Source organism: Oryza glaberrima, chromosome 4, assembly GCF_000147395.1.
Source record: "Oryza glaberrima chromosome 4, OglaRS2, whole genome shotgun sequence".
Lineage (NCBI taxonomy): Eukaryota > Viridiplantae > Streptophyta > Magnoliopsida > Poales > Poaceae > Oryza > Oryza glaberrima.
In genome coordinates this window covers 22,090,335-22,110,442 of record NC_068329.1, presented here as the reverse complement: position 1 = coordinate 22,110,442, position 20,108 = coordinate 22,090,335, and the positions used below count along the sequence as shown (strand labels likewise).

At 47.2% G+C, this 20,108-nt stretch overlaps 2 protein-coding genes across 5 annotated transcripts; one reads left to right on the top strand and one right to left on the bottom strand.

The window, feature by feature from the left end:
• Positions 1-330: 330 nt before the first annotated feature.
• LOC127771385 (uncharacterized) lies at positions 331-1,297 on the top strand. Its single transcript, XM_052297288.1, has 2 exons — positions 331-843; positions 934-1,297. The coding sequence occupies exons 1-2, from the start codon at positions 400-402 to the stop codon at positions 1,039-1,041; spliced, it is 552 nt and encodes a 183-aa protein (XP_052153248.1). The 5' UTR covers positions 331-399; the 3' UTR covers positions 1,042-1,297.
• Positions 1,298-5,340: 4,043 nt separating this feature from the next.
• Positions 5,341-10,325, bottom strand: LOC127770681 (adenine phosphoribosyltransferase 2-like). Of its 4 annotated transcripts, none has more exons than XR_008017039.1 (7): positions 9,828-10,325; positions 9,593-9,703; positions 7,654-7,746; positions 7,055-7,204; positions 6,155-6,603; positions 5,992-6,059; positions 5,341-5,640 (listed from the first exon to the last, which is right to left on the bottom strand). XR_008017039.1 is itself a non-coding variant. In XM_052296491.1 (7 exons), the coding sequence occupies exons 1-6, from the start codon at positions 9,994-9,996 to the stop codon at positions 6,003-6,005; spliced, it is 639 nt and encodes a 212-aa protein (XP_052152451.1). In that variant the 5' UTR covers positions 9,997-10,323; the 3' UTR covers positions 5,341-5,640; positions 5,992-6,002. The 4 variants fall into 4 exon arrangements, 2 of the variants coding, with proteins under 2 accessions (XP_052152451.1, XP_052152450.1); XM_052296491.1 differs by having other exon boundaries at positions 6,155-6,213; positions 9,828-10,323; XM_052296490.1 differs by having other exon boundaries at positions 5,981-6,059; positions 6,155-6,213; positions 9,828-10,317.
• Positions 10,326-20,108: the final 9,783 nt, after the last annotated feature.

Here is a 20,108-nt window from a genome sequence, read left to right as displayed (position 1 = left end):
GAAAAAGTTAACAGCGTCATTTATTAAAAAATGGAGGGAGTACAGTTTAATTGCTCCTCGGATGGATCTGGTATAGTTCTGCAAAAATTTGTGTTCAAACCTTCCATGTGATTTTGTTGAATTGTTGGGCCAAGTAAATCTGGCATTCATGTGAAGAAGTACTCCCTGAACACAAAGCTACTGATGACTCGGTTCAGGCACATGGACCATCGGGCCCCACTCGTCAGTGACCGAGCAACCCCCAGATCCCAACGGTCAAGTGTCCGGACAGGCCACACCCAACGGCTACTTTAGCCGCGAACTCCCTTAACATTTCCCACCTCTTCCTCCGCTCCCATCACTTCCTCTCCTAGCTCCGACGATCGCCGGAGACCACCACTAGTAAGCTTCGAGGCCGAGATGAATAGTGCGGCGGAGACAGAGACCGAGGGAGGCGGCGGCGCCGCGGCCGTGGAGCCGCAGGTGGTGGTGGTGGAGCGCGTGGTGACGGTGGAGTACCTGGAGCCGTCCATGTCGCGGGGCCTGCTCGGCATGTTCCCGGACTCCTCCGCCTTCGACTTCGACTACTCCCAGAGCGGCATCTGGTCCCCGCTGAACAAGGTGCCCCGCCCGCCGCCGCCGCCGCCGCGCTCCGGCGGAGGCGGGGCCGAGGGCTCGAGGGACTTCCTCATCGCCAACCCGAAGCGCAGGGCGAGGGCCGCCATCGGGGGCAGGTCGTCGAGGTCGCGGCGGCGGCGGCTGAGGCTGCGGCGGGAGGACGGCTCATTCCTGAACCTCCACGAGACGGGCTGCGCGAGGCTGGACTTCTCGCCGCCGCCACCATCGTCGCCTCTCCCGGCCAAGGTAGCTTTCTGCATACAGATCCCCCCATCCTTACGCTTCATGAATCATCTCCGCCATTACGACGAGGCTTCTGCTGGTTGGATTCTTCAGGAGGAAGGGTGGAGGCGGGTGCTCAAGGCGGCGATCAGGAAGTTCAAATCGCGGCAGCGCCGATCCCGGCCGGCTCCCCTGCTCCAGATGATGCTGCCAACGCTATGATCGATCGATCGACCGAGCAATCGATCTCGTGGTTCGCTCGTTCAGTTCGATGTTGCATGAATCAATCACCACGCGTTCTTTCAGTCGGATTTGAATCGCCGGCCGCCCGCGACACGCCCCTTCTTCGTGTAGTATAATTTAGAAGTTACTGAATTTATCCGTATACCACATGTAATAGTAAGTTGTGCTTTGTAACGACGCTCTCGCTACAGATTCAAATTTGAATATATAAATTCAATCGACTTTTTAGGCGAAAGATCTGTTGCGATTTTCAATAGGAAATCCGAAGCCGTAACGAGCCCGGATTCTCCTCCAGATCGAAACCCCGTCTTTATAAAATACCCCGTGGATATCGTGCAAGATTCCGGCGGTTAAGGTTAGGTCTGTCTGCGTCGAGGTACGTACATGGCTTCCAACGGCTGCGGCGGCGGACACAGTGGCCAGCCGGCGAAGGTGGCGGCGGCGGGGGAGGCGAGACAGTGCATCTGCTCGCCCACGACGCACGAGGGCTCCTTCCGGTGCCGGCTCCACCGGCGCGGCGGCATGCCGAGGTCGGCCTCGTGCCAGCAGCTTCAGCTTGGCGCCGAGAGCTCGCCGCTGCTCTGCTCCGCGGCCGCCATGCGGAGGTCCGCGTCGCAGCTGCAGTTCGCGAACCAGCACCCTTTGGACCCCGGGATGTCGAGGTCGGCGTCGGAGAAGGAGCTCCCGCCCTGCGCCGGCGTGCCAAGATCGGCGTCGTGGCAAGATTTTGCTCAAAAGGAGGATCACTGATCAACAAGGGGGATTCCACGAACCCCCTGAAGCCTGAACCAGTCTGGTTCCTGCTTCTCTTTCAGTTAGCATGTGCAACTCTGAATAATTCATTTTGGCAAAATTGGTTTAGTAGCATTCGAAGATCACAAAGTTCTATAGCACAGAAAGATCTCAATTCATTTTCTTAATAATGCATTGCCCGATTGCCGTGTCGGCTTCTGTATTTAGGTCGGGACTAGTTCATGTTTCAAGGCCGCGCTATTACTTATTAGTCAGGTTCAGCCTATGTAATAAGCATTGTGAAATTCTTTCTGAATCTTCGAATTGGCAGAATTGTGGGTGAAACACCCTAGCTTCAATACATAGGGTTCATGGTTTGCACAGTCTTTTTTTTCCTGGAAAAAAATCTCAGTTCTTATTTTCGTCAAAAAATGAAAAGTAAATTTCATAAAACTACAATCATTTGGTCTATTATCACTTAATTAACTTACAACCATAACCGACTATATATATATATATATATATAGACTATTCTACACCCCTTATAGAATAACTATTCTGTACCCCTCCCCCTCCAGTCCCGCACCCTACGTCTCCTGTGCGCGCTCCTCCTTTTTTTTTCTGGCGCCCTCCCCACCCTGCTCGATCTCTCTTCTCCCCTTTTTTTTTCCTCCCCTCCCCTCCCCTTTTTCTGGCACCCTCCCCTCCCTACTCGATCACCCTTCTCCCCTCCCCTCCCTTTTTTCTTCTAGCGCCTCCCCTCCCTGCTCGATCTCCCTTCTCTCGTTTTCTTGGCTTTTTTTCTCTTCCTCTTTTCTCTCATTTTTTTTGGAAATAAACCTTTTTTTCTTCTTTTTTCTAGAAAAATTAAAAATAATTTGGTGAATTCAAGATTTGAACACATGAGCTCATGGTTCATGAGAAGCTCTCCTAACCCATTCAACATATGACACTGTGTGATTAGACATCATTATGTTACTATAATTCGGTAGTAACGTTATAGAAGAAGTGCAGTAACATGATACGTTACTGCAAAATTTATAGTCTGTTACTGCACTTCTGGCATGGCTATAGAAGTGCAGTAACATGATACGTTACTGTAAAACTTATAGTCTGTTACTGCACTTCTGGCATGACTATTTTTTGACGCTGTTACTGTGGAAATTAGTCATGTTACTGCACATTGACTATCGTGTTACTACACTGTTCCTACGAGACGAAAACTGAAAAGAGGTAACTCTCTATCTTTAGAGAGCAATCTCTCACAGATCATATCTTGTTTTTCTAATCCATTTGCACTATAGTGCTCGTAAAAAAGTGCCTAATGAAACTAGATCCATCATGACTATTTTTTAATGTCATTACTGCGGAAAGCAGTCGTATTACTACACGTTGACCATCATGTTACTACGTCGTTCCTGCAAAACGAGAACTGAATTACTGCACAAAAGTGGAAGTGTTACTACATGACAGTTACACGTTACCACATGTTTATGCAGTAACACTATCCAAAAAATGCAGTAAGATGCATTGTTACTGAACTTATAGTGTTTCCAGCACTCTTACAGTAACATCGCTATGCGATTGTAGTAACGTACAACAGACATGTAGTAACAAATAATAGTATAGCATTACTACTTGTGGAGAGACAAATTACAAAAAGTCAAGCTTTGAAGAACAATATCTCCCAAGTGATGTAAGGTTTTTTAAAACCGTTTGCACCATGATGCTAGAAAAAAGTGCTTATCAAAAGTAGATCCGTCATGACTATATTTCAACTATATTTGAACGTTGTTACTACACATAAGACACAGTGTTACTGCACATTGGTCGTCGTGTTACTGCACGTTCTGTGGGATGAGAGCTGAGAAGAGGTGGGTGGTGGGGGGAGTTAGTAGGCGGGTTTGACCGGTAGGAGGGGGCTTTGACCGGCCTTTTACAGAGGTGGGAGGTGGGTTTTGGGCCTTGGTAAGGAGGGGGAGGTGGGTGTGACCCTTGGGAGGGAGGGTGTAGAGAATATATATATATATATATATATATATATATATATATATATATATATATATATATATATATATATATATATATATATATATATAAGTACAACTTTAGCAAATGATTTTATCAAATAACTACAAATTTATCTCCTGCATGAGTATTACATGTGTGTATGACAATGTGTTGGAGTTCTAAGTTACAAGATCTTATTACTTTAGTCATTCTCTAAATGCAAAATAACTTAATCTACTGACTTGCTTGTGAAGCCATCGATGTCGATTTCTCTGGTTCTCCTTTTTTCCTTCTCTTCTTCCTTTTTCCTTCTCTTCTTCTTCTTTTGGTTCTTGCGCCAATATATGAACATGGACACTGGCTTGATCAACTTCTTGTCACTGGCTTCTTGCAAGTCTCGATGACGTTCGGGTCTCCACTGGCACTGCCCTGATATGGCTACACGAATCTCTGCCAGTGCTTAAAACCGATCGGCGGTGTTTAGGGTTTTGGGTTTTCGCGCATAGGATTAAGCATCCTCTCTCCTCTACGTTATATAATATTGGTGGGGTTCGGGAGTTTATCTTCAATTAGGATTCAAAATTGGTTTTAACCGATCACAAAACCAACTTATCTCTTTCTTTTATTTTCTTGTTAGAATCAGGCTGTGGGCTTATCCTTTTCTAACTTATTGGACTTGCCCTATAAATCAACCAACAAAATGGATTTAAACTTATGAGATAAATAAAGTTGTAGCTTTCTAATAAAATCATACACCATTATTGCAGTTCTCTAACATGCCCAGTTAAAGTTGTAGTAGAGTGAAAATGTTGATAAAATAGTCATAGTTTTCTGAAATTTACACAAAATTTATCTTAACGAATGGTGTGCACTGTTGATGTGTGATTGCTTCAGGTAAACCGATGCCAATCTGACCCTGTACGGGCAGCAGTAATAAAACTGCAGGGGCAGGCAGAACCGCAGAAGCGGCCGTCCCTTGGAACCAGGCGGAATCGAGGGGGCGCGAGAAAGCAGCGATCGCCAAACATGCAGGCAAGTCTCCCTGCGACTGTCTCCTCTCCCATATCTCACAACGCCCTTGTCTGGGGATCGTAGAACAGGAGACAGATATTCCTGCCAACCTGTTGCATCCAAGCCGTTTTTATATGCTTACTAATGTATAGTATCGGACTATCGGTGTAGATGATTCAATAGTCTAATGTCTAATGCATGCCAGCATCTTAGTTTAGTGTCCAAGAGGATACCTAAAACTCTGAACTCACGGTGGTCTAGCCAAGTGGCTGCTGGATCGCTAGCATACTTTGGAAGCTTCAATCTAGTAACGCCAGCATTCTTTCTACCTGCCTCTGGCAGCCTGGCACTCCAACCGTGCACTAGGACGCTTAAACAAATTCCCATGCCCTTTTTTTTCATGCTGGCCTTATGATTGGCTTAAGCTTTTAGTTCTGAATAATCTTCACCGACAAGGAGCTAATCTAATGCCAATAATACTACGGTAGGAGTGGTAGTTTTACCAAAGAAGTATAAATCATCAAGTGCGGCAAAAAGGACAATTGTCACTAGAAAAGAAAAGAGGAACTGAACAAGCGGGATGGCAATTCCCTTAATCCCTTTCTCTTCCGGGTAATCAACAGTTCCCGACAGAAATAACTACAAGCTCTCGTCGTCGACACTACCTGGAAAACTAGTCGTGCTACAAAGATTACATTTCATCTATCTCATCATCTCTCCACCGAGATTACATTAACAGTTGTGCTGCGTGCAGAGTCACTGCTGACCAATACCGATCCAATTCCTCCAACGTGCTCTTGCAAAGGAATGAAGCTGTGAATCTTTCTGAAAAAGGATAGGAGGGGGAAACATGAATTAGAAGCTCAATATTCACAATTTGCCCCTCGTTTCAATATTAATATTTCACTGACCCGGATAAAAAAATCCAGAAATTTTAAAGTTCTATAAACCAATTGTCAGGACCTAACAATATGTGTACTCTTGTCAAGAACAGTACACATCATTTTAAACCCTCATGTCGACTGTGTATGGAAGCAGTGCATTGATAAAAGACCATGAACAAACAATAATGCAGCCTAGCTGTATTGCACAACATGGTACAAACATTATTATCAAAATAAAAGGAGATATTGGAGAAAATTTCAAGCATAAAAGTGATGCTTGCCTGATCATTACTTTGTTACTTTCTATTTGCGAGACTCCACCAGTATATAAACTGGTTTTCCATTGAGCTTGTAGAAATTCTGTATAAAACATGCAAGTCCAGTAAGCAAATAATTGATCAAGGTATAAAAGTGAGATGCGATTTTCAATTTTCTTAACCAAAATATGAGTGTACCTTATACTTAGGAAGGCCAATGAGGCATGCACACTCAACTACGTCAGCTCCAGCTCGTTCTGGAATGCAAATAGTTTGAGCAATAAGCATAAACAAATGTAAACACTAGAATAGTTAGTTGTTTTAGTGTCATAAAAAGCGAAAAGGGAGGGTCTTGAATGCTCGATTCTTATCCACGAACTTTTCGGTTGTAAGATCAAAGATCAAAATTATGCCTCCAGTCTTATCATGCATGTAGGTGATTAGCCACCCAATAGGACATATCTTCCGGACAGGATTTTGTCCCATGAATAAACAGTTTGTCCCGTTGACTCACTGGGGAGCATACTTTTCTTAAGGTCAACAGAACATGATGCCCCTCTACTCTACATATTATCACTGAGCTGTTTGATGCTTGACAATGTCACATGATCTTCTCCACTATGATCCATGATATTCAGCTTCACGTCCTGTATGTTTCACTAAATTAGTAGTACATGATATACACATTCAGTACTCCATTTTCTTCCACTTTCTTTGTCCGGCACTATGTATTTAAGATATTTTCGTTTAATATGAATCATTTTGAAGTCAGAATATAATGTTTGTTATTATCACAAGAAAATATCAGAATATCCTTTCCACAACAGTCAGCAAATATCCTAAATAACTCAAGGTCCTCTATTGCTTATCTGTTCAGGAAAACCAAATTTTCAGCTTAAAATGTGTGTTTTATTATTCGACAGACTTGAGAAGTTAAAACATATGATAAGTCACCTAGAAGTAGCATTATAGAGCATAGCAAACTGAAAATAACAATAGTATTTTTTTAACACTTACGTACGTACTTGTTTAGTGTTGTCCACAGTCAATGAATTACATTTGCATACATGCTGAGGAGACAAACGGTTAGTTACTCACCAAGAAGTTTTATTGCAGCACAAAGTGTTCCACCGGTTGCAACCAAATCATCAACGACCACTACGCGCTCACCAGGTTCAGTAGCTCCAACATGCATCTCCAAACAATCCGTCCCATACTCAAGTATATAGGTCTCAGAAATTACCTCACCTTTAAGATTTGTAAAAGCCACTGTTAGCACATTCTACTAGCAACTCTATATTGAGTTTGTAGTATATAGCTGTATACCAGTACCAAAGCGGAATAAAATCTACAGTTCTATTCATCAGACCATTTCAATGATCCTCAAACAACATTTATTGAGTGTACTCAAGCTATAACTATTTCAGTAGCTGACATGATGAGTGGTTCATGTTCTAACAGGTTCTATGAGTAGTAGCAGTAGTACATATATAATGTTGCTACAGCATTTTCAGTGGAAGCAAATGTACTGTGTGCGAGTAAACAAATTAATACCTTCATCCTAAAATATAAGGGATTTTACTCATGTAAACTATATGGGTAAAATTCCTTATGTTTTAGGATGTAGGTATCTAGTACTAGTATTAGTATAAGTTAGTGCTCCTTGTATGAGCGAAATGACATAGTCCGTAGTTCACCTGGGAGTTTCTTAGGTTTGCGCAACGGTATGAATTTTGCTCCAATTGCTAGTGCGATCGCTGGGCCAAATATGAATCCTCTGGCTTCAATACCTAGCATAAGTTGGAGAATTTCACCATATATATACACATGGAAATTAGATTTATAACAGTAAAATTCACAAAACACACATATTTGACAAAACTATAAATTTAAGATGTAAGATCCCAGAGTTATATGTTTAACATCAAATTTTTCGTAGAACTACAGTTTTTCCCACCAAATTTACTACTAGAAATCTACAATTTTAAAGTATCCATCCCTAGCAAACGTCCCTGATAGAACTTCCATATGTACTTTTGCAACACAGTGTTCGATGTTCATTGTAGCCTTGTAGGAGTAAAAACTTTCTACTACTAGCCAGTATAAATACGATGACGTTGCGATGGCTATTCAATCATTGGAGGTTTATGTCACAACAAACGCCATAATGCCGTGAAAGTAAAGTGCTTCGAGCAAACACACACGGCCGGGAAAAGCTAATCAGACTCTGTACTCCAACTCCCAATCTAAAAAAATCAGATCATTGTACTCGCGGCCGGTTTGCATCTAGAACGAAAAACGTGAGGTCGTGCAGTACATGCACTGAGCGAAAGCGAGCTCAGTTTGCACTGCATAGAATCAAAACCAAACGGAAACCATCATGTGATTGTTCCAAAGATGACGACACTACACGGGAGAGAGCGAGACCTCCGACACCGCATGTGCGCAATCATGGCCGTCCGATGAGGGAGGGGATCCCCGGCCCACAGAGGGGCTGGGGGCCGGTCCCCGCTCACCCCACACCACAACGCAGCCGAGGGAAGAGACCGAACTGACTCCCCGCTGCCCAGCCTGCTACCACCGAGCGTGTCATAGGAAGGAATCGCGACCTCTCCGACTCTCCGTGCGTTGATCGATCGATCGACCTCTCGTTGTTTGTTGTTTCTCTCGTCCCACCCAATCACCGGCCGTGTACATGGCTCCGATCCGCGCATTGAATCGCCCAAGATTCCGCTGGCCCCAGCGGAGCCCCGCGAGCGGCGGAGCCAGCCAGCCGCAGCCGCGCCAGCCAACCAGCGAGCGCTCGCTCGACGCGACGCGACGAGGCGTACGTACACTCTGGCCGCACGCACGCACTTGGATCGGCGCCTCGGAGCGCGCAGCCGTGGACCATACAGTACCACCGCGCTACTACGCGCCACGCGCGCACGGACGGACGGACGGATGCACACGCACATCCCCCACATGCGCCCGCGCCCGCGGCGCACGTAGTACGTAGCGTGCGGTGCAGGGAGGCATCGGCATTCTCCTCTCCTCCGCCTCGGCGCGGCGCCTCTCCTGCGGCTGCTCCATCCACAGCCGTGGCCCGTGGAGGCATTGGCCCCTGCATTTATTGCCCCTCTGGACCAGACGGCGAGAAAGACATACTCCTATGATACACTAGTATAGTACTCCTATGTTCGACATACGTGCGTGTATCGACAGTTGTCACAGTTCAGCAGCGCATGCACCTACCGGTCTACCACCACCACTGTTGCGCCCGCACGGCCGCTGCTGATGCTGCCGGAGTTTAATTATCGCAAAAATTGTTTATATTGAGAAATAGTAGGAGGAGGTGAGAGGGGAAAAAATTGCTGCAGGTGGTGACTGGGATGATGACCTGATCAAACGACAAAGCGTAGGGGGACAAAAGGAGCAGGAAAGATCTCCCCCAAAGATATTACGGAATCTCACAACACCGCCGCCTCAGTCCCACAGCTCGGCTCGGCCGTCGCCGTCGGCGTTGGTGTCAGGCTCGGCGCCGCGCCGCGCCGCCGGCACATGGCGACGCGAGGGCAAAGGCGCCGCGCAAAGGATCATGGTTTGACCGGTTTGGTTGGGAGAGTGCTTGGACGTACGGCTGTTTATAGTGTTTACCTGCGACGGCCGCGATGCGCATGCCGCGGTAGCGCTCGACGAACATGTCCACGGCGTCCTTGAACACGGCGGGCCGGAGCAGCAGCGCCGTGATGTCGTTGAACATGATCCCTGCAAATTAACGTAGAGCCGCGCGTGACTTGGTTTCACGTGGTCAACTGATTTGGCGTGGTCTTAAAACGGTTTCGACATCGATCGATCGAGCTTAGCTAGCTAGTGAGTACGGGCGGCGGACCTGGCTTGGGGAAGTGCGGGACGACGCGGATGGCGTCGGAGATGGCCTGGAGGCGCGGGTCCGCGGCTCGGCCGTTCTCCTTCGGCGCCGCAGCCGCCGGAGCCTCCACCGTGCCGTCCTCGCAGCCGCAGCTGCTCTTGCTGTCGTTGCTGATATCCTCTTTCCCCATAAGACGATACAAGCGAACAGTGGAGTCCTCCCTCCTCCTCCTTTTGCTGCCTCGGTTGCTTCTTGCTCGCCGGACGGGTTGGCTTGACTGCTGCTGTTGCTTCTTCTTCTTCCTCCGGCTATCGCTTTGTGAAGAGTGGTAGCTGGGAGCGTATAAATAAACACGGGGAGGAGGGCACAGAGCGCCGGGTGGGCGTAGCAGCGAGCGGGGGAGGTAGTTTTTATTATCCTTGGAAACCGGCAGCCCAGGACCACCTTTCCGCTGTGCATTCAGCTCAGCTCTCGCTCACTGGCCAGTTGCCAACCTCTCCCCTACTGTGCCTGTGTGTGCTCCCTGTCACTGCGGTATTGATGAATCATGGATCAGCAGGAGGAGATTTCCCTGGATGGGTGAGTCGCCACTTGCCACACTTGCCAGCATGCAGGTCTTTGCATGCTTTTCCGTTTCAGAGGGCCAGAGATTTTGCCTCAGGAATCGAGATGCGCTATTGATGCAACAGCTGCTAATCTGATGCAACAGCTGCTAATCTGCTATAGTAGTATCTGCCTTAGCTGACACATCTTTTCTACCTGTAGGGTTCATCTTTTTACGGCGCCCTTGCCCGCGCTGCCTGGTGAGAGGGGGCTAGCTGAGCAAAGGATCCGATGCTGCCCCGCCTGGCCTACATTTGTGTACGGATGACTTGTGGCAAGTCCACGCTGGTTCATTTGAGATTTGACTAGTTCTTTGCGCTAATACATGCTCCCTCCATCTCACAATAAAATGGCACGCGTATCAAATTAAACGGCATGAATTCGCAAATGTAGAAATGCCGAATCCTGACTTATACCTAACTTCACCCTCAGACAGCTGTCCGGGGAGAGTATATGTAGCAGAGAAGACGCAAGACCAAGAATTAATCTTGTAATAAAGTGCATGCAGCCTTTAGCTTTTCAAAAGGCACGTTTTTTCCATTTCATGCAAGTATAATTGTCTAAAATTGTGGAGATCATTTCTATTATATCTACAAAATATGGAAACACATTGACACTTATAAGGGACGGGCGCATGTTTTTTTTAGTGTAATGCTACATAGTTAGGAAACCGTTATTTTGCTCAATAAAAACATAAAACTCCACATAGCAAAAACTAAAGCTCTATGCTAATAGTATCTGTGCGGTTTGCATTAGCATTTTTGTTGTCAATTTAGCTATTAAGGTCGGGTCTGTCCATGGTAACCCACTACTTGTGGTTGTTTGCATCCTAAATGGTTTACATAGCCATCCTAAACTTGCCTAACCTTGTTGGACCGATATAATGGTTTACGTAGCCACTCGAAAAATTTATTTGTTCAACAAACTAGTTTGTGTCAGTAAATTATTTTTTTCTAAGGTGTCACTAGGAAGAGTATAACTAAAAAGAAAAAAGAATGTGTCGCTCAGACATTATTCAATTCCTTTCGTACTCTTGAGTTTTACCTTATTTCTTACATACCTTTGAGTTTTTCTTAAAAAAAATCCCTCTATCCCTATTCTGTTTTTTGTTGCCCTTAAGTTGGCCGTTCGATCTTTTCGGAATTACTACATTACCCCATGATTATACACAAAGTATTAGGTTCAAATTTTGGTTTCTGAGAAGGGAAAGAAAAACAGTGATTTGTGTAATTTTCTATTTTGAAATTTCATCAAATTTGATTGCAAAGCATCTAAAAAGATAAATATTGTTTTTCAAAATTTTGGTCAAGCAATTTTTTCCTTCTCGAACATTTATAACTAAAGTTTTTTTAAAATGGAAAATGAAGATTGTATTTTTATAACAAGGCAAAACTTACATATGGATGAGGGGCAATATACTCATATTAGAAAAATGTAGTGGCCGACTCAAGGTCAACTAATGGGATAAATACATAGGGAATCAAATTGAAAACTCAAAAGAGTATATAAGGGATAAGGCAAAACTCAAATTCGATGTTACATAAGTTACATAAGAAATTTTCTCTAAATGATAATGCCCACGAGAACAAACTCATAGCTTAGGAGAAGAAGAGAGCTAAGATCGGACGAACAAAGCTTTCCTCGTTTTGCCATGCTAGCGTAATATCTCATTACACCGCAAGCGTCAACTCGGCAAACTGATCATCATTGAATCTAGCTCTTGAGTTTATGTAGACCCTATTTGAAGGAATTTATAGTAGTCGCACGCTCTCTTATAATATCCATCTTCACAATCAATACATATTCTCAACCAGTTTCTAATAGTATGTATAATTATATAATCTAGAAAATAAACTATAGCTACGAAATTGAAAACCAAACCTTTTCAAATTCTCAAAAGCTAGCTACCAATAAGTTGTTTCTCATAATGTTAAGTTCCCTTCAGTTGTAAGCAGTTGCTCAGGCCTTCTCAAAAATCATGATAAAACATAATAGTCCATCTATAGTAGGGCATACATAAGGACATAGATATGGCGAGGCTCCTAGCACGATGCGGCAGCCTGGCCAAGCGAACGCCTAGGGCACGACGGCACGTGTTATGAAAATAGATGCACAACGGAGACACGAATTTTACGTGGAAATTCCTTGCGGGAAAAAACCATAGGCGCCGACCGGCAATGATCACTATAGAGGAATTGGATACAAACGCAGGGGATACATTGGGCTGTCACACCCTCCCCGTGCGGCTTACAAGGGATATATATAGGAGAAAACTAGGAGTCCTAATAGGAAACTAATCCTATAAAGTAGAGTCCTATTAGATAACTAATCCAAATATATTGTGGGCCTAAAATTCAGATCACATATTTAACAATCTCCACCTTGAGACGAATTTCCCTTGTAGCATAAAAATCTTCAACCTCTAAACAACCTCATGATGATAAAATCAATGTGCGTCAAATCCTGAATCTACTGGTATGACATTGTGGAACCCAGCAGAGACGCGAAACTGATGCACAAACTTCAAACTCGCCATGAGAATAAAATCCTGAATCTGCTGGCATTAATTTCTGGAATCCTAGCAGAAACGTGAAACTGTTGTGCTCAAAACGAAGTACTTAGATCCCCTGATAAACCTTCTGGTACATTGGGTACAATGGTAGCAAAATTCGCCGGACAATTTGATCACCGTGTGATCTAGACAGGAGCAAGGCTCCCTCTCGATGACTTGAATGTGTTGCCTTTTTTTTCTCTCCGGTGCACAGCAATACTTGCTTCTCCTCCTCGATGGCTACGCCAACTTGCATCTTCACTTGCCATAACGAGAATATTGCATCTCAATCCAGGAGCGGTAGATTAAACTTCAAACTCGTCTTGGGAATAAAATTCTAAATCTGTTGGTATAATTTGTGAAACCCTAGCAGAAACGCAAAACACTCTAGGTGCATAAAACGAAGTATTTTGATCTTTATATCTAAACTCCTGGTAAATCTGGCTTGTGAACGTAGCAATTGAAAGTGAATTTGGATTCACCTCGACAGAACCAAGCAATGCACAGAACTTGAATTCCTGGTAAACTCCGTGTGTCACAAATTTCCAACCGTACGTGAAAATTAATTCACGTGAACAGAACAGAAGCAGTGGCTCTCGGTGGCTTCTGATTTTTCTCCACCTGTGTGTGCTCGAGGATGACACCGGCTGCTGCTTCCTCGACGCGTGCGGCTGCGTAGACGTGGACGACGGCTGCTGCATCGCCTTTTTCTCCTCGCACAAAAACACCGACTCCGCGTGTAGCGCCCGTTCCGTCGTGGCGCCAAGCGGAAAAACTATCTCTTAAAAATCCTATTTGTGAAATCTATTTCTTTATTTATTGTCTAGTGTCCGTGCCATCTCAGATCTCAAATCCCCGATCTATCGTCAAAGTTCAATCCCGAATCCAAATCCTTCCCAAATCAAATCCCTCCGCAAAAGTCTATTTTGCCTCCCTCGGGTTCGATGGGCCGAATTCCTCTCGGCCCATCTCCCCCTCCCTCCCCATCTCTCTCTCTCTCCCGCTCTGCCCGTGAGCCGCGCCGAGCCCTCCCTCTCCGCTCTCGCTGCCGTTCCCGCCGATGCCGCCCAAATCTCCGCGCCGCCCGCGCGCGCGCGCCGTGGTGCCGACCGGCCAGTCGCCGCCGCCGTCAGTGCCTGCCGCGCCTGCCCGCGCCTGCCGCCCGTGTCGTCGCTCCGCTCCAAACCGCCCCCGCCGTCATTGCCGTCGTCATCGACCCGGCCCCCGCCACTCCGCGCGCTAGCCTCCAAGGGACGGAGGCAGAGCTCCTCCTCCCTCTGCCGCGTCGCCCCCGTTCCCTCCTCCTTTTCCCAAAGTGGCAAGGGGCAAGCCCCCTTTCTTCCTTCCTTTTTCCTTTTTCTCTTCCTCCGCCGGCGTCATTCCCCTCCTCCCTGTCACCGATTTGGCCGCTAGCCGGAGCGCCAGCTCGCTGGCTTGACCGTCCAATGTCGGTGCCCCTCTCCCAAACCGACATTGTCGCCCATATAAACCCAAGCTACCCCCCTTTCCTTTCCTCTCCCATTCGCCCTCTTCTCTCGGGCCGCGCCCTAGCCGCCTGAGGAAAGTCTAATTTTCCTCCCTCCTTCTTTTCTTTTCTTTTCTTTTTCAATATCTTATAAATTCAATATCTTCCCAACCGTAAGTCCGTTTGACTCCGTTCAACTTCCAAAATTCCTCAAATCTCGAGATCTATCTAATGGCATGCTTAGAGGTCAATAATAGGGCTTTATTTTCACCGTTTGCTGAGTTGTCCCGTTTCACGTGTAGTTTCGGAGCCCGAAGACCCGCAGTGCGAGGATTTCGAGGATCAAGCTCAAGATCTCGAGCAAGGCAAGCCACCTTTGAACATCTTGAGCCTATATTTGAACTTAATTATGTTGCTTGAAAAATATTATGCATTGATAGGATTACACTTAATCTGTTTGCAACGTCTGCAAGGCAGACCGGTGGGCCTACCCAACTTGTTGCATCTGATCCTTCCATTGTTAATTGTTATACCACGTTCCCTTGTAACCACCTAGTTGCGCTTCGGTAATCGTGCACTTTGCACGAGTATCGACAGTCGCCTTCAAACTTAAAATCTGAGAAACATCTTGAGTAAAACTTGGGTTTTACAAAAGACTTGGAAAACCCGACACCTGGGTCGGTGCTTGCGAACCTAAATGAATTTCCAAAATCGCGGACCGGGGAACGTACCGGGTGTACGGTTTCCCGCTCTTGCACTTAAGGACCGTTTCCTTGGAATTTCATCCGAACATAAGACAAGTACGACCACATGGGTGGAATGGGACACCCCTGGCTGAGAAACTAGCTAATCAGGGGAGCCATGATGCCAAGAGACATGTGGATTCAACGGGGTGGTGTCGGGGAGGACCCCCGGGTTTCCTGGCACAGTATGGTCAGGGATCTAATCTGGTGTTGGTCTAGGACCCCTCTCGTTGGCATATGGTGAACCTGTAGATCGGCTTTCGAAATGCCTTGTCATAAAAGCCTTAAGGTCTCTAGTCGTGGCCGTACTGCACGGGCTGGATGATCCGGGTTAGTAATGTCGTGTGGGTAAAGTGTACCCCCTCTGCAGAGGTTATTAAACTGTTCGAACAGCCATGCCCACAGTCATGGGCGAATGTGAGGTGATTCCTAGCGTAGTTTTGTTTGACTACTGCTTTGTGAAATTTGCTGATGTGGTTTGGGATTGATGTTTGGAAAATCTGCGGCTGATGGGATCAGCCAGGCCCGGGTGGCTATTTGAAAGCTGTTGGCCGGGTGCCAATCTTGATCGATTCAAAAGACTGATACATTGCACATACTCCGACCGGACGAGACGCACTGTCTCATCCATGTCGTTTGAGACTTAGTTGTTTCAGAAAAGAGTTTAAGTAGAATCAATTGCAAAAACAACAGCCTTTCCTTGAAGCCTGCATTAAACACTTATTTCCCATGGCTTGCTGAGTACTCCTATACTCACCCTTGCTCTATATAAATAATCGCCCCCCAGTTGCTGAAGAAGATGAAGCGGATCCCGCTGACGAGGAGTTCTTCCAGGAGCAAGTCAGCTACGATGAGTTTTAGGGTTTCGGCCTAGTTCCCAAGTCGCGCCTGTGATGTGTGGTCAAGTCTTGGCTTCTGCTTCCCTTTTGTAATGCAGTTGTGAGCTCGGGATCTGTCCGCAGCCCAACATGACTGTACTCCTACTCTATAATAAAGAGACCTCTGTTGCTGTGATATTCTGTCTTCCTGTGATACCAACACTGTTTCCTGGACTGGTATCGATTAACAGGTTAATTTGAAGCGTCACGGGCTAGTCCCGCTCGAGGCTAGTTCGGGGCGTGACAAGAGATGGTATCAGAGCACAGGCTTGGCCCTAGGGCAAAACCCGACGTTTAGGACGACCCTAAGGATACTAAGTTCAAAACTACTTGCGAAAAGCTAAGGCTTCTTTTGGTTTCTTTATTTTCAATAGTTTGTTGCTAAAATGGTTACTGATCTTTTCTCCCTCTTTCAAAATTGTAGATGGCAGTGAACGCCAGCTTCAGTTCCCACGGTTTTGGTGAGGATCACCAAGTCGCTCAGCTTCGTGACCTCGCCCGCTTCCTTGGCTTCTCGTGTCCCGAGTACACGGGGTACTCCGTGGACCGTGTTCCCCCTCGCTGTGAGCTCTCTATGTACCTTTACCCTCGTGGAGGTATACACGGAGCTGGCCTTCACCCACACCACTTCACTTTGGCCAGGCCCACTCTCCAGATCGCGTACCAGGACCTCTCCTGAACTGCGCTTCGTCGCTTGGCCCACGACTACAGCCACCGTCTAGGGGGCTCTGCCTTCCGGCAGCTCCCACGCCTTCCTTCTGGCCATGCAGACGCCAGGTACCCTTGTCCGTACAGCGAGCCTCAGCCAGTGCTGACTCGCATGGTTGAGCTTTCGGAGCTCAGGCCACTCAGCACGACCTACTCCTCGAGGCTTACCGCTCCCTTGCCCGCCGCTACACCGCTCTGGAGGCCCGTCTGGCCGAGGAGGGTGTCACCTCAGTTGACACTGTCTCTTGGGACTCAGGCCGCCTCTGCCATGCCAGCCACTTGTCTTCCCACAGCTCTCGCGGCTCTGCCCACACTCCCAGTGGCCCGCGCTCCCCCAGCTCGCGTGCGCCGTACTCACCAGTGTACTCCCCCTACCCACACCCAGTTAGCCCCTCCTACACCCCCGGACACACCCCAGTTGCTTCCTCCCGCCGTGGCCCACACTTTATCCGCACTGCACGGAAGCGTGTTGTTGGTTCTTACACTGTGTTCCGCTTCGACTACCCTGCTCCCCCACTGCCAGCGGCCCGCGCTGCTGCCGGCCCTCGACAGGTCCCGCCGGTCCCTTCGCGTCAGCCGATCGACGTTTCCTCGACTGAGGAGTCGACTACAGGAGGCAGCCAGGCAGACGAGGAGTAGAGGAGGCAGTCTTCAGCAGCTGTCCGTGTGTTAGGCCCTTTTGTTCCGCCGCCAACTCTTTTGGAGTCATGGCGAGATAGTGCGTGCGTGTGTTTGATGTGGGTGTTGTTTGGTAGTCTGGTTCTCCTAGGTGGTGTGCGTACAGTCAAGCTCGGCGTAGCTCTGTGACTTATCCACATCCGTTGTATCAGGTGTTTTTATGATTTGAAAAATCCAGTTTATGCCTAGTGCGTGCTATCTGAGTTGTTATTTACTTTGCTCCTTGCCCTCCTAAGTGCTTATCTGATTCTTACCTCGCCCTCTCCTGGGAGTTTAGATGGCTAGCCGCCCCCACTGTGCTGCTCGTGCACCAGCCCGCTTCGGTTTTGAGGAAGGTAGAGTTGAGCCAGAAGCAAATCATGAGTCAGCTAATGAGCAATCTCACCACAGCAACCGTTCGCACCGTACTGCTTCCCGCAATGCAGAAGTTGAGCAACCCCGCTGCAGCAACCGCTCGCATCACACAGCTTCCCGTAATGCAGAGATGGGACAGTCTCACCGCTCTCACCGCGCTGCCAGTCACAATTCTGGAGAAGAACGCATCCCTTCCCCACCTCATGTGGAAAACAACATGCAACACTTGATGGCAGTTCAGACACAGATCTTGCAAGGATTAGCCGTGGCCATAGCCGGCTTTTAGCATAATGCGCATGGAAATGGCCACCCTCACATGGGCAACAATAGATCCAAACTGACAGACTTCCTGAGGTCTCGGCCGCCAGAGTTCTCTCAGACCGTCGAGCCCGTTGAGGCTGACGATTGGCTGAAGGATGTTGATAGAAAACTCAACTTAGTGCAGTGTACTCCTGTTGAGAAGACGCTCTACGCCTCTCACCAGCTAAGAGGACCTGCTGCAGATTGGTGGGAGAATTACTGCAATGCACACCCTGAACCCACTAACATTGCTTGGGATGAGTTTGCTACGGCTTTCCGTGCAGCTCATGTGCCTGAAAGCACCATTGATATGTACAAAGAGGAATTTAACAGGCTGAAGCAATGCAACAACAGTGTTAATGAGTACCTAAGTCAGTTCAACAAGTTGGCTCGGTATGCCCCTGAGGAAGTGGACACAGACAAGAAGAAGATCAGGAAGTTCTTGAAGGGAATCGCAGTTGGAATGAGACTCCAGTTGCTTGCTCATGACTTCCCCACTTTTCAACATATGATCAACAAGGCACTTCTACTTGAGGATGCCAGAAAAGAGGCTACCGAAGAATATAAGAAACGCAAGTCTAACCATCAGGGGAATTCTTCCCAAGGCGCACCTCGCCCTCGCTATGGTCAACCCATGCAATACCACCAGTCGGTCACTCAGGCTAACCGCCAGCTAGGCTATGCCCCTCGTCCTCAGATGAACCGTCCGGCACCTCAGCCACAGCAGCATGCCCCAAGTGGCAATACTGCGCCAAACAGTGTTACCTCTTTCAAGTCACCGCTAGGACTATCAGCAGTTCAGTGTTTCCGGTGCAACCAGATAGGTCACTATGCCAGACAGTGCCCTCAGAATCCTACCAACACTAACTCAGGGCATGCTAATGGCAGCACTGCCAGAACTCCTACTCCAGCGGCAGCTCAGTCTCGTCCTAGCTCTCAGGCAAGTGGACAAGGTTCTCGTGCTTCCAACAACTTTGGTCGAGGCCGGGTGAACCACATTCAAGCTGAGACCGCTCAGGATGCTCTAGACGTTGTGATGGGTATGTTCTCTGTCTACTCCGTACCCGCAATAGTTCTGTTTGATTCAGGAGCTTCCCATTCCTTCATATCGCAAGCTTTTGTGAAAAGAAATGGTTGGAAAACCCAAAATTTACGTGTACCAATGATAGTACATTCCCCTGGAAGGAATATAAGGGCAACTCAAATATGCCCGGGAGTAAACCTTAGAATTGAGGAAGTTGACTTCCTAGCCAAACCGATAGTCCTGGACTCGCAAAGCTTGGACCTCATCCTAGGGATGGATTGGTTGGCTAAGCACAAAGGACAGATAGATTGTGCCGAAAGGTCCATCACCTTGCAAGGACCTGGAGGAAAGCAGGTCCGCTTTACCTCTAACACCCCTACCGCAAGTCGGTCTATCCTAACCTGTTTACAAGTCACCTCCTTGGAGTCGGTGCCCATAGTCTGTGAATATCCCGACGTATTTCCAGAAGAATTAACGAGTATGCCACCAGACCGAGAGATTGAGTTCGCCATAGAACTGGCACCAGGCACCGCACCAATTGCAAAAAGACCCTACCGAATGGCAGCTAATGAGTTAGCAGAAGTCAAAAGACAAATCGAAGAATTGGAGAGTAAAGGTTATGTGCGACCTAGCTCATCCCCTTGGGGAGCCCCAGTGCTCCTGGTTAAGAAAAAGGATGGCTCTGAGAGAATGGTAATCGACTATAGAGCCCTGAATGAAGTAACTATAAAGAACAAGTACCCGTTGCCACGGATTGACGATTTGTTCGATCAACTTAAAGGAGCAAGAGTTTTCTCTAAAATTGACTTGAGATTAGGTTACCACCAATTGAAAATCAGATCTGAAGATATCCCGAAGACCGCATTCTCAACGCGTTATGGTCTATATGAGTTCACAGTGATGTCCTTCGGACTCACCAATGCTCCAGCATTCTTCATGAACTTAATGAACAAGATCTTCATGGAATACCTGGACCAGTTTGTCGTGGTATTCATCGA